The 13,306-nt window shown below is 42.1% G+C and overlaps 1 protein-coding gene across 2 annotated transcripts in view; it reads left to right on the top strand.

Moving 5' to 3' along the window:
* The window catches only part of FBLN1 (fibulin 1), a 102,647-nt gene that overhangs the window by 44,722 nt on the left and 44,619 nt on the right, over positions 1-13,306 (top strand). For both annotated transcript variants that reach the window (XM_073329642.2, XM_073329648.2), the window contains exons 10-14: positions 1,722-1,850; positions 2,411-2,536; positions 3,233-3,352; positions 4,280-4,411; positions 6,117-6,240. In XM_073329642.2, the coding sequence (XP_073185743.1) occupies positions 1,722-1,850; positions 2,411-2,536; positions 3,233-3,352; positions 4,280-4,411; positions 6,117-6,240 (631 nt within the window). The remainder of the gene's footprint in view (positions 1-1,721; positions 1,851-2,410; positions 2,537-3,232; positions 3,353-4,279; positions 4,412-6,116; positions 6,241-13,306) is intronic.

Raw genomic sequence — 13,306 nt, 5'->3', positions numbered from 1 at the left:
GATTTCTTCCTAGCTTCCTACTTTGGTGTTCTGCCTTAAGTTTTTCTGCATATACACCCTAGATTAGACTCTGTTTAATTAGCTTATTTCCCTCCCTATATGACTGCAATGTCTGCATCTTTCTGACACTCTTACACAAATGCAGAAGTGATTCTTAAATCAGGCACTTAGAAGTTTTGGAATAACATACTTTTAATCCAAAATAATATCCTTGTAATTAGATAACAGGCTTGTGGGTTTTTTTAGGGTCTACCTAGGGAAAAGGTTAGTAACTGTCTCTCTGTCTTTGTAATGGAATACTGGAGAATTCAAATGTCTCTGAATTCTATAAAAAAGCACTCTCTCACCTTTTTTTAGAGTGTCTAATTCATGTGACTAGTCTTAATTGAGAACTAGTTCTCGTGTCGCAGATAACTTGAGCTTTTTTTCATCTGCAAGGAGGTGGTCAGTCTATTTTTTCTCTTAGGGCTTGTCTTCACTACCGGGGAGATTGACCCTGCTGCAATTGATGCAGTAGGTGTTGATTTAACGGGTCTACTGAAGACCCACTAAATCAATGGTAGAAAACTCTGTGGTCGATTCCGGTACTCCAGCTACCTGAGAAAAGTAAGGTAAGTCAACCGGGGAGCGTCTCCCATTGATGCAGCACAGTAAAGAGACTGGGGTAAGTCGACTTAAGCTACGTTATTCCTGTAGCTGGAGTAGTGTAACTTAGGTCGACTTACCCCGGTAGTGAAGACAAACCCTGAGTGATAGACTTCAGGCTTGGAGTCTTTCACTTCTCCTTTTCTGGAGGCTGGTCCAAAGAAGAGAGCTTGCCACAACTTCAGGTGGTGTTGGTGCAAGAGAGGCCTCCTTTTCCTTCTGCATGGTTAGACTTTTGTTTGGTTCAGTATCCCCTTGCTCTGCCTCAGGGATCATCCTTGTCCAATTAGAGATTCTAGCATGTTGGCTATAGCTCATTATGGGCCAGTAATTTGGAATCTTGAACTGAGGTCATAGTAGAAAATTCCAGTTTGAGGCGGACATTTTCTTGCAAAATCCATTCATGACCACAAGCAGATGTCCTCTTTGTAAGCAGGACATGTGGGAAGGATTTGACAATAGACTTCTGTCTAACAGAATAGGGCCCATTCTCACTTTGCTAAAATATAATTAATGGTTGTTCATCATCAGTCACACTTGTGCATCTCCACTCGTTCCTTGTGACAGTTAGTAAGCATGACAAGGGAAAAGGGACTCGGGGGCAAGGAGGTGGGGGATAAGCCCAGGGTAAGTGCATGACCTACTCCAGTGCCATATCACCTAAAATCAAAGCCCCTTTAGCTTAGCATTTGATCAAATACAGTTATGCTGGCCCAAACTCAAATCCGGCCCACGTTCCCTACACCACACATAACATGGGATCCAAGGGATATTTGCTCTGTAATAATAATTTGCACTTGTAGGTCCTACTCCAGCTCTCACTGACGTCAAAGAGAGCCTTGGTATTGACTTCAATGGGAGCTGGATCATGCCTGTATGCCGTAGTGCCTTCCATCTCAAACACTTTACAAACACTGAGGTAAGTATTTTATTCTTGTTTTACAGATGCGTAAACTGAGGCAGGGAGCGTTACTAAAGGGTGTGGGACAGAACTGGCAGCAGAATTTACTGCTTTACCTCCACTCCTAATCTTTAACCTCAAGACCCTCCTTTCATTCATTTCTCTCTCCTTCTAGATGTGGATGAGTGTTCGTCACCTAACCAGCTATGTGGAGATGGTCATGTTTGTGTAAATTCTCCTGGCAGTTACCGTTGTGACTGCAGACTTGGCTATTATTTTGATGCTATCAGTCGAACTTGTATTGGTAAGTTCCACCTACTGACTCAAACTATATAAGCTCTTCTTAAACATTGTACTGTGGCATTTTATTTGGGTTTTTTTATTATTATTATTTTATTTAATGAAAAGGGTAATTTTATTAGTTGGTCACAAACTCTTTCATCTGAAAATGCATTAGAGTATTTCATGATTTGTATAAGTCCAAAAATGTTTTAAAGAGCTATTGACATTTTGAAGAAAAGTACATTTGTATTGTTAAAATGTAATAACATTGAAAGGTAAGATCATGAGAGGGTGTGCATAATTGGTTTTATGATATTTATGATGTGCACCGAAAGTGAAAAAATTCTTTTAAAAGATCACAGAACAGCCTTCTTTTGCTTATCACATTTAGATACGCACCAGATATGATAAATAAAACCAGCTCTGTTTCCAGACTAACATTCTGAGAATTCATTCACTCATCAGTGTAAAACTTCAATGCAGAGAATGAAAATCAAACTCCAATGATCAAATGGTGATTTGTTAGGCTGCTGCTCTAAAGCTAATCTATACATTGGTTTCTATGCATATTTATCCTTGTAGATGTTAATGAATGTAGACGCTACCCAGGTCGTCTCTGTGCTCACAAATGTGAGAATACTCCTGGATCCTACTACTGCAGCTGTACTATGGGCTTCAAACTTTCCACTGATGGCAGGTTATGCGACGGTAAGGATGCAATTTATGTAGGCTGAGTAGACAGAGAGAGAGAGAGAAGCAGAAAATGATGAAGAAAAATATTCAGTTTGTTTACTATTCTTGTTTGGCTGATTCCTTTGTTTTGTCATAGACTAAATTAAACTGGCATAAGAAATGGGTCCACTGTAGTCATTTTCAAGGTGGAATACAAGTGTTGTGATTAAACAATACCATTGTAACTCACACTTCCGCTGTGTGGCGCTCTCTCCTCTAGTGACTGGATCACATAGAGGCTTGAGCCTACTACCGCCTTTCAACTAATAGGCCTGGGCTTGTTAGCTCAGGCAGAAGAGGCTCAGGCTTTTAGATCCACAAGCTGTAGGTTTGATTCTCGCTGCTGATCACGCACCCAGTGTTAGCACATTACATGATGATGGGCAGCAACTTTCTAGGAGGTAGTAGTACATTGCAGGTTGCCTCCCATGTCACCGCCACACCACAGGCAGTACAGAGAGGATTGGGGGCTATCGCTTCGTCCTACCCCTTATTGCCAGCTTGCTCAGTGACACAAATACTAATACATATTTTTGTGAGTCTTATTTAATAAAGACATTTGATTAGTCCAATATGAAGGTTTTTTGAAATTTCGGCCCCAATCCTGCAGGACTAGGAGCCACAAAGGCAGACACCTGTAGTGGTAAATATAGATAATTTTATGTCTTTCAGACTTAAATGAATGTGAGAACAACCCATGTAGCCAAGAATGTGCCAATGTGTATGGTTCCTATCAATGTTATTGTCGTCGGGGCTATCAACTTAGTGATATAGATGGAATCACGTGTGAAGGTAAGAAATACTTAATCAAAGGATGCAAAAAAGGCATCTCCTAAGATGGGAGAAGAGCATTCCTTTCTTATTCTTGCCATGACAACAGAGACTTTATAACAAAAAGAAACAACTCCACGTATCTTAAGTTTATGCCACTACAAAATAATATTTCAACGTTTGGTTCTCGTAGCTCTTCATAGGCAATTAAACGCTACCTGCGTTCTCATATAAGCCCACCCAGCCTCTGGAGGTATCTTGGCTTTCATGATATGAAGGCCAGAGAGAGTTTTTTTGTTTTTTGCTGAAATTTAGTTTGAGGCTTTTTGTACACATTGAAGTGGTTTCAGCTGTGGAACTAAGTTGTTTGCACATTTTCATCATTGGAGAATCCTGGAGAACATTTAATAAATGTCTAAAAATTCTAGTTTAGTATTTTATTCATATCCCTTTTTCTGACAAGTTAAACACACATAAATAAGTCTTGCCCAAATATTTATCATAGGGAGGAAGTGTTGCCTAGTGGATAGAGCACTGGACAGGGACTCTCTTCACTGGGTTCTGTTCCCAGTTCTGCTGCTGGCTTGCTGGGTGATCTCAGGCAAATCACTTCAGGTCCCTGTGCCTCAATTGCCCCATCTGTAAATTGGGGGTAATTATATTTACCTCCCTTGAAAAGTGCTTTGAGATCTGTGGATGAAAAGCACTAAGTTTTTTCTTTGTAAATAGACAATACAATGTTTTTGGCTTCTTGTTCTCTATATTGCCTTTGATTTTCCCCAGACTTCCCTTGTTACCTTTATGCAGTGTTTTTTTTCCCAGCCTGCTAATCTGAGTCACAAGCTAGTGGCTTGTTGAATCCAACACTATCATGAAGCAGTACAGCTGCTGCAAACTAGGTCAAGCTTCACAGGAGTTTAAAAAAATTGGTGGGGATTTCTTTTTCAGACATTGATGAATGTGCTTTACCTACTGGAGGACACATCTGTTCTTATCGATGTAGTAATGTTCCTGGAAGCTTTCAGTGCACCTGTCCTTCTCCTGGTTACAGATTGGCACCCAATGCACGGAACTGCCAAGGTATGTTCAGTAACTGTGTAGGAATATCTGACCAGCTAGTTAGCTTGTGGAAAAATCTAATTACATTTTTAATTGGTGGGAAACATAAATGTGTCTGTCATATAGCCTTACAGACAATTTAGTAGATATCCTATGTCTACTAGAATTCAGTAGGGGCAAAACTAATAGTTCTATAATAATTAAATTGGATCCTATAGAAATTACTCTAAGACCCCAAAGGATACTCTTTCTACAGAATTTTTAAAGCAGTCCATCAAACTCAGTAGAGAACTACATCCCAGCTAATGCTACAGAATGAAATGGGTTGGTTTAAGTATTTAATAAAAATATAATCACGCTCTATAAAATGTACAGGGTTTTTTCCATTTAGGGACTATGTGGGAGAAATAGCTAAATCTTTACAACAAAATATTATTCAGTTTTATGGGTAGGCACCAGAGCGAAGGTAAAGCACAGCTTTTCATGTTGATAAACCCAGACCTTTCGCCTGTTTCCCCTTATCTGTTCCTTCTAGCCAGCGAGAAAAGTGCATGGATTCTTCAGAGTGGTGCTTGCACTTAGTCCCAAGGACTAATACATTTGGCTGCCATACTGTCCCCATGCACAAAAGAAAGCATTTAGTTCACTTGACATACTCCCCTCTTCTGCTGCAGCGTAGTGCGTTCATCTGCAAGGCCTCACCCTGTCCATATTTAAATTCCTCTAAATTAAAAGACCAACTTTTGCCATGCTGCCTACAGTGGATCAAGCTGACTTGTATATTTGTTCTTCCCTTTCCTCTGACCTCTACTTGTCTGTCTGGCCTTCAACCGTGAGCCCTTTGGGGAAGGAACTTACCTTCCTTGTATAAAAATTTTGGCATGTTACAGATGGTCTGATGAACCAATATTAAGTAGTAATGATAATCGGAGATAAATGCATGGATCAGGACACTTACAGCACACACACACATAGGGCTGGAGTTAAAGGAAGGGTAAATGTCAGACAATTTTGTTTCAACTTTTAATCTAAAAAAGCAAAGTGGCTTTTCTACCTATCCAGATGTTTGTAGCTTCCATCATCATAGTGTCCGAGCACCGCCTGTTACCTCTGCATGGCAACAGGCCTGCCAACCCACTTCCCTCCCACAAAGGCTGCTGAATATTTCTTTGCAGGCCTGCAGCCTCTCTATTACCCCCTGATTGCCTAGCAGTTTTTATTTTGGGAAGCAAGAGTTTTCTGTCAGCCTCTCTTATCTGGCCTCTGAGGCCAGCATCCGCCTGTTTGGTTGTTCCTCCAGCAGCAGTTGCTAGCCCCAGTGCTATTGTTCCTATCCCTGCCACTGATGACACAACTCTTGCACTCAGTAGAAGACTGTGGGAGGGGCCATTGGGGCTCCAAATACCTTACATTTTGGTTGTTGACCAGAATTTGTCATTTATTAACCCTGCCATTTGCTTATAGAAAATACAAAAAACCCAACAGTCCTGCCATGTTTTAGAATCTGAAAATCACATGTTCCAACATCCCTTTGATAAATCCACCCATCATTTATCCACCACCCCTGAGGAATACCCGCTTGTGGAGTTTTTTTTTTCTAGCCAGTAGTAAAATCATGTTGCTCCCCTGTATTGCATAGTAGCTAACATGTGAGCTTCTTCATCTGGGGCCTACAAGCAGAGGAAGGGCTTGTGTTTTTATCCCCTTTATCTTTTCCACTTGACAGATATCAATGAGTGTGTTGCAGAAACACATAACTGTTTATTCAATGAGACCTGCTTTAACATCCAAGGCAGTTTTCGCTGTCTCTCTCTGGAATGCCCGGAAAATTATCGCAAATCGGGAGATACGTAAGTACATTCCATTTTCTAGTAGGCTGGCTTGATGGGCATCTCCCCAGGCCTAACGCCACCATCAATTAAGCATATTGTGGATCCTCCCAAATTTGTAATTTTCCAATCTGCTAACCCCATGAGTGGCACACAAAAAATTATGGTCTTTCTCCCACATGTGAGACAGGCTTATGGTTCTTGGATTAAAAGTCTTTAAGTCACAAATAACACCAAATGGAGAGAGAGAAACATACTCATTGACACCAAGTTGGATGCACAAGGTGATGTTATCAGCATAGGCTTCTGATGGACAGCCTGGTGGTGCAGGTCACGTTTAGCCTCAAGATTCCAACACTCCCACAACTGGACTCGGGAGCTCCTTTCTTCCCTCAGATTGGCTAAGTCAAACCCTTTACCTGCTTTTATATTTCAGTGAAAGGTTCATTTTCCTTGCAGCTCCCCCTCTGAAGCCTTGTCTATAGTATGGACATTTTGCAAAAATTTCCCTCCCTGCTAACACCATTTCATCTCCACCACTGTTAGCAAGATTAGGAGCCCAGGTATAGAAGACCGGTTGGCTGCTACCAGTATTTGTTTCAGTTCGTGTTGCTCAGAAAAGGTCTGATCAGCATGGTGTATAAAATGCCACAGGCAGCTGGCAACCCATCGACACTGGCTGTAATGGTGCTAATGATAAGAAGAAATCTTTGCAAAATTTCTCTAGTGTAGACAAAGCTTATGGCTGCTCCAGGGCCGGACTCATTCTGGCTTCTTCCTCCTCCTTCCCATCTGCTTTATGGCAGTTCAGCAATCAAGAGGTTCCTTCTGAAGGCCATGTGATTGTTCCATAACCTTCCCAAGTGCATTTGCCCAGGTAAGTTTCTATTCTATCAGCTAGAGGGAGAGGCTGACATGCCACAGTGGTCATAAATCTGTTATTCCCTTCCCAATCAATGAGAAGACATGATTCCATCACATATCATGTCTCAGCTAAGATTTAATATTCTATGTCCCATCTGTGGAATGAGGCTAACACTTATCTACCTTATAGGAGTGTTGTGAGGATTAGTTTGTTAGTGTTCGCATCAAAGTCTAAAGATGCAAAGCGCTATATAAGTGACATGGTGGGTATTAATTTTATCATGACCAGGATGCTGTTGAGGGAGTTTCATATTAAGACCTTTATTTATAAAATATAGCAACAGAAAGTTTACTAGTGTTTTGTGAAATGTCAATAATTACATTTATGTCAATAAACAACACTTAACAACAATAAACAAATATCAGTAAGCAACACTTGCCAAATAAATGAAGAAAGAATGCTTTGTGATACAGATTTCTTATTTCTTTTTTTGTTTAATTACATCCTAATTTGTAAAATTCACTCATTTGTAATAGGTTACTAAAGTGATTTAGCAAAGTTCTATGGTTATGAAAATTCTTGAGGTGTCAAGATTAATTTAAAAATAAACATGACACACAAACGCACATTGCATTCTTCTTTTAGTCTTTCTCCATTTGTCTTTCCCTTCCAAAAAATACTCTTATTAGTTTGTTGACTTTTGGCTAACTCACTTGCTTTCTTCTCTCTTTTTGCCTATGCTTGCAATAAAGCACACAACAATTTGTGACTTAAAGAACGAGTCCCTGTTAAATAGTCTCTGTGTCTGCTCACCTGTGGCAACCAGCAAACCTCTTAGTATCCAAGCTATAGGAAAAAACACACCCTTTTTTCAGTGGCAGTAGTAGGTCAGAATAGCCTCTCTATGGCTGATCCCTTTTGGAGGCAGCGAGTCTGTTGTTTTGCCCACCTCAAATGGACTCATGGAGAGAGATTCCAGTGTATCCTGACATGGCCAGAAACCAGCTAGATCAGTTAGCCAGAAACCAGCATAAAGAGTTAGTGGTCCAAAAACTTCCCTAGCTAATAGCTTTCAGGCCTGGGTTACGGAACGGGGCTATGTAATGGTGGTAGTGCTCATTGTTGTTTGTTAATAAACCTAAGTGATGTAATTCCATAAAATTATTCAGTGCTTCACAAGCACAGATTAAGACCTGTTTCCTGTCCTAAGGTGTTTATATCTTACTACCAAGAGAAACACAGGATACCACAGAACAGCACGTAGGGTGGAATGGCAAGAAGTTTATTTGAAATCTCTAAATCCCATTTGGAGTTATGCTTTGGGGTCTGCAAATGTAACAGACCCTTGAATGGGTTGTACAAGGAAAGAGATGTTCCTTGCACACTTCCTGGCACACCCATTTATGGGCTGTCAATTGTGAGAAACATGTGAACGTGTTCTCACTCCAGCCCACATTTCACTCTTACTGACTCCTCTTGCTGAACAGCCCATGATCTTGATATTGCTTTTGCTTGGGTACTTCATACTGACAGTGAATTTACTGAACCTCCCTTAATAAACTTTTTGTTTCTGAATTGCATAACAGTTAGGGTCTCTGTGTGACAATTAATTCAAACATTGGTAATTGCAAAGCTAAGGGAAAGAAATGGTTATGGCTGTTTACCAGACGTTTATGCTACATCAAGCTAGGACTATATATATATTATGTATTTATTAATTATTATTATTATTATTTATTAAAAGTTAACCATCATTTCCCATTATTCAGAACTTTTTTTCAGTTGCTTATAACTTTGTCAAACTTTAACTCTTTCGGCTAAAATTTGCCATGCCAGGCATCTTTCCAAAACCTTCAGTGTGAGGCAATTTCAGTCAAAATGGTTCAGCTGTTTCCATATATAAGGAGAAGGGGAGAAATCATTGTTTGACTGCGTTTAAAAAAAAGTCCGACCTTTTCTTTGAACAGCTCTAGCACTACCATGCTTTGGAGCAGGGACTTGAAATGTGTCAGGGATGTGCATTTTACTATCCCCATGAGAATCCACCAGAATTTGGCCAAGTTATAAGCCTTTGAAAACTTGCAGTTCACATGTGCTCAGTAGTGTTGTCTTTGATTTTTAGCAGCTAAAATCTCTGAAGATTCCATCCTCACTGAGCATGCTCCATCCCCTCTGAGCAGTTAGTGCTGACCAGACTCTGCTTGCGCTATCCCTACAGCCCAGGGCTACAGTTGGAGGCTCAGAAGGTCTTACCCTCTGTAATGGCTGTTCCCAACTGCTCTGGGGTGAGGTGGGACTTGAACTGAGAGCAAGGAGCTTGTATCTGCTGTGCTCTCAATGACCCCTTGCACACACACCCCCTGCACACACACTCATGCCAAGGTGGTACGGAGAAGGAAGCTATCTGATTCTAATGCGGGGGGTGGCAAAAGAGCAGATTGGGACAAGGAGTCTGGAGAGGTGTAGGGAGAGAAACTATACCTGACTGGGTGAGGTGGGGACTGGGAGCAGAGTAGGGGAGGCTGGGATTGGGAGCTGAGGGGAAGAGATTGGAACTGGTTAAGCAAGAAAACTGGGGGGGAGGTGGAGTGTAGACTGGGAGTGGAAGCTGGTGAGGGAAATAGAGGGGATAGGGGAGGAGTGGGACTGGGATCCAGTTGGCTGTGGGCAGGGGTGCCCTGGGATCAGATGAGGAATTTACAGGATTGAGCAACCAGTATCACTGGGAAAGAACTAGGACTAAGAGACTACGGTTGGATGAGGAACCCAAGGAGAGAGACTAGGACTGCGAGCCACTGGGTTGGGGGGAATGGGGCTGGCTGAACAATGAGACTGGGACTAGGTATGCAGAGGGGGAGAGTGAAATTCAGACAGCAAGCCCAGAGAGGGAACACCAGTACTGAGGAGATTGGGACTGAGATGAGAAGCCTTCAAGACTGGAGACTGAGATTGGGCAGGAAAGGAGAATGGAACTGGAACAAAGAGCTGGGGGTGGAGAATAGACAGGGCTGGGACAGGCTGGAAAGGACAGGGCAGAGGAGGTCACACTTGTGGGAAACAGGCAGAAGAATCTGAGCCCGCTAAAGCAAACCCCTTTACAGAGTCTGGTGTGGAACCCAAGTTGCCTGAGTCTTGTCTTATTCCCCTGCTGTCAGCAAATGTATGTGAAACCCAATGTCTGTGTGTCGTCCCCCTCTAGTCCTGGGCCCCAGAGAGTATGACAATGTATTACTGCCATCAGTTACTCTATAAGCTGAAGTGACAGAGGTCTGTGGGGTGGATATAAAGGGTCCCAACTTGCAGATGAACCATGCGGGTGTCAGTATGATACCACATGATGGAATTTATTTTTTCAATTTGCTTTTCTAAAAACCTAGGAAATTGCCACAATAAACCTCATTAAAAGACCATTATTAAGGTTGCAAAGTCGAGCATTCCAAAAATCAGGAAATGCCAGAAAGAAAGCTGCACAGGCATTATGAGTAAGGCTGCAGGTTTGTCATGGAAGTCACGGATTCTGTGACCTCCATGACTTCTGCAGGGCTGACGCACTTGGCTTGGCGCAGCTCAGGCAGCCTCTGCACCAGTCGCACTGGCTGCTGCTGGGGCAGTCTCGCGCCACTGTGCCCCTCCCCCTAGAGGCAGCAGAGGTTGGGAGGGAGCAGGAGGTTGGGGCCCGGGACGGGATGAGGCGGGTCCCCAGAAGCAGCAACATCCCCCTCGCTCAGCTGCTAGGCGGAGGCATGGCCAGGCAGCTCTGTGCGCTGCCTCCGCCCAGAACGCTGGCTTCGCAGCGACCATTGGCCAGGAACTGCAGCCAATTGGGAGCTGCAGGGGCGATGCCTGCAGGCAGAGGTGGCCATGCCTCCGCCTAGCAGCTGAGTGAGGGGGATGTCGCCGCTTCCAGGGAGCCCCCAGGTAAGCACGACCCAGAGCCCACCGTCCCGGGCCCCTGCCCCCTCCCACACCCAAACTCTGCTGCTGTTAGGGAGGGAGGCGCGGAGCCAGATAGGAAGCCTGCTGGCCCCACCAACCCCTCCTTCAACCCCTGCACCAGTGGAAATCCTGGGCCGCATGCTGCTGCTCGCCCCCTCCCCCCAGCAGCCAGGCTGCCCTCCCTCAGGCTCCACCTCCCAAGTTTTAGTCAGGGGTATATAGTAAAAGTCATGGATTGGTCATGGGCCATGATTTTTTTTTTTTTTCATGCCTGTGACCTGTCCATGAATTTTACTAAAAATTAGGACTGTCAATTTATTGCAGTTAACTCACGCGATTATCTCAAAAAAAATTAACTGCGATTTAAAAAATTAAATGCGATTAATCGCACTGTTAAACAATAGAATACCAATTGAAATTTATTAAATATTTATGGATGTTTTTCTACATTTTCAAATATATTAAATTCTATTACAACACAGTACAAAGTGTACAGTGCTCACTTTATATTATTTTTTATTACAAATATTTGCACTGTAAAAATGATAAAAGAAATAGTATTTTTCAATTCACCTCATACAAGTACTGTAGTGCAGTCTCTTTATCATGAAACTGTAACTTACAAATGTAGATTTTTTTTATTACATAACTGCACTCAAAAATAAAACAACGTAAGACTTCAGAGCCTACAAGTCCACTTAGTCCTACTTCTTGTTCAGCCAATCGCTAAGACACAGAAGTTTGTTTACATTTACGGGAAATACTGCCGACTGCTTTTTATTTACAATATCACCTGAAAGTGAGATGCTTTGCATGGCACCTTTGTAGCCGGCATTGCAAGGTATTTACGTGGCAGATATGCTAAACATTCATGTGCCCCTTCATGCTTTGGCCACCATTGCAGAGGACATGCTTCCATGCTGATTATGCTCAATTAAAAAAAAATGCGTTAATTAAATTTGTAACTGAACTCCTTGTCTCCTGCTCTGTTTTACCTGCATTCTGCCATATATTTCATGTTCTAGCAGTCTCAGATGATGACCCAGCACGTTTGTTTTAAGAACACTTTCACAGCAGATTTGACAAAACGCAAAGAAGGTCCCAATGTGAGATTTTTGAAGGATAGCTACAGCACTCGACCCAAGGTTTAAGAATCTGAAGTGCCTTCCAAAATCTGAGAGGGACGAGGTGTGGAGCATTCTCTCAGATGTCTTAAAAAAGCAACACTCCGATGCGGAAACTACAGAACCCAAACCACCAAAAAAGAAAATCCACTTTCTCCTGGTGGCAACTGACTCAGATGATGAAAATGAACATGTGTCGGTCCACTCTGCTTTGGATCGTTATCGAGCAGAACCCATCATCAGCATGGATGCATATATTCTGGAATGGTGGTTGAAGCATTAAGGGCCATACGAATCTTTAGCGCATCTGGCACGTAAATATCTTGCGATGCTGGCTACAACAGTGCCATGCGAACGCCTGTTCTCCCTTTCAGGTGACACTGTAAGCAAGACATGGGGAGCATTATCTCCTGCAAATTGTAACCAAACTCGTTTGTCTGAGCAATTGGCTGAAGTAGGACTGAGTGGACTTATAGGTTCTAAAGTTTTTCATTGTTTTATTTTTGAATGCGGTTATTTTTTGTACAGAAGTTCAACTTTCATGATAAAGAGATTGCACTACACTACTTGTATTAGGTGAATTGAAATATACCATTTCTTTTGTTTTTTACAGTGCAAATATTGTAATAAAAAATAAATATAAATAAGCACTCTACACTTTGTATTCTGTGTTGTAATCAAAATCATTATATTTGAAAATATAGAAAGCATCCAAACATATTTAAATAAATGGTATTCTATTATTAACAGAGTGATTAATCGCGCTATTAATCATGATTAATTTTTTTAATCGGTTGATAGCCCTACTAAAAATATCCGTGACTAAAATGTAGCCCTAATTATGTCTTTAATTACATGATCACATACTATTTTTTCCACAGGACCCTTGCCTCATTAAGTGCACAGAATGGACCTGCTCTGGGGATAAATCAGGGTTGTGAGATAAAGGAGGCAGTTGTCAGTAGGACCCCTGCCTCATTTTTGCAGAGGTTAGAAGGTGTAAAATAAATGAAACTGGGGACTCTGGAGGAAGAGAAAAGAGGATCTCATAATGAAGGCAGTTGAAAGATCCCGTGGAGTACTGGATTCTGTCCCTGCCTCTGCCACAGTTCCTATGTGATGCTAGGCAAACTAAACATTTTGCACAGGGTCACTGATAGTG

This window comes from Lepidochelys kempii, chromosome 1 (genome assembly GCF_965140285.1).
Source record: "Lepidochelys kempii isolate rLepKem1 chromosome 1, rLepKem1.hap1, whole genome shotgun sequence".
NCBI lineage: Eukaryota > Metazoa > Chordata > Testudines > Cheloniidae > Lepidochelys > Lepidochelys kempii.
This window is presented reverse-complemented; position numbering and strand designations above follow the sequence as displayed.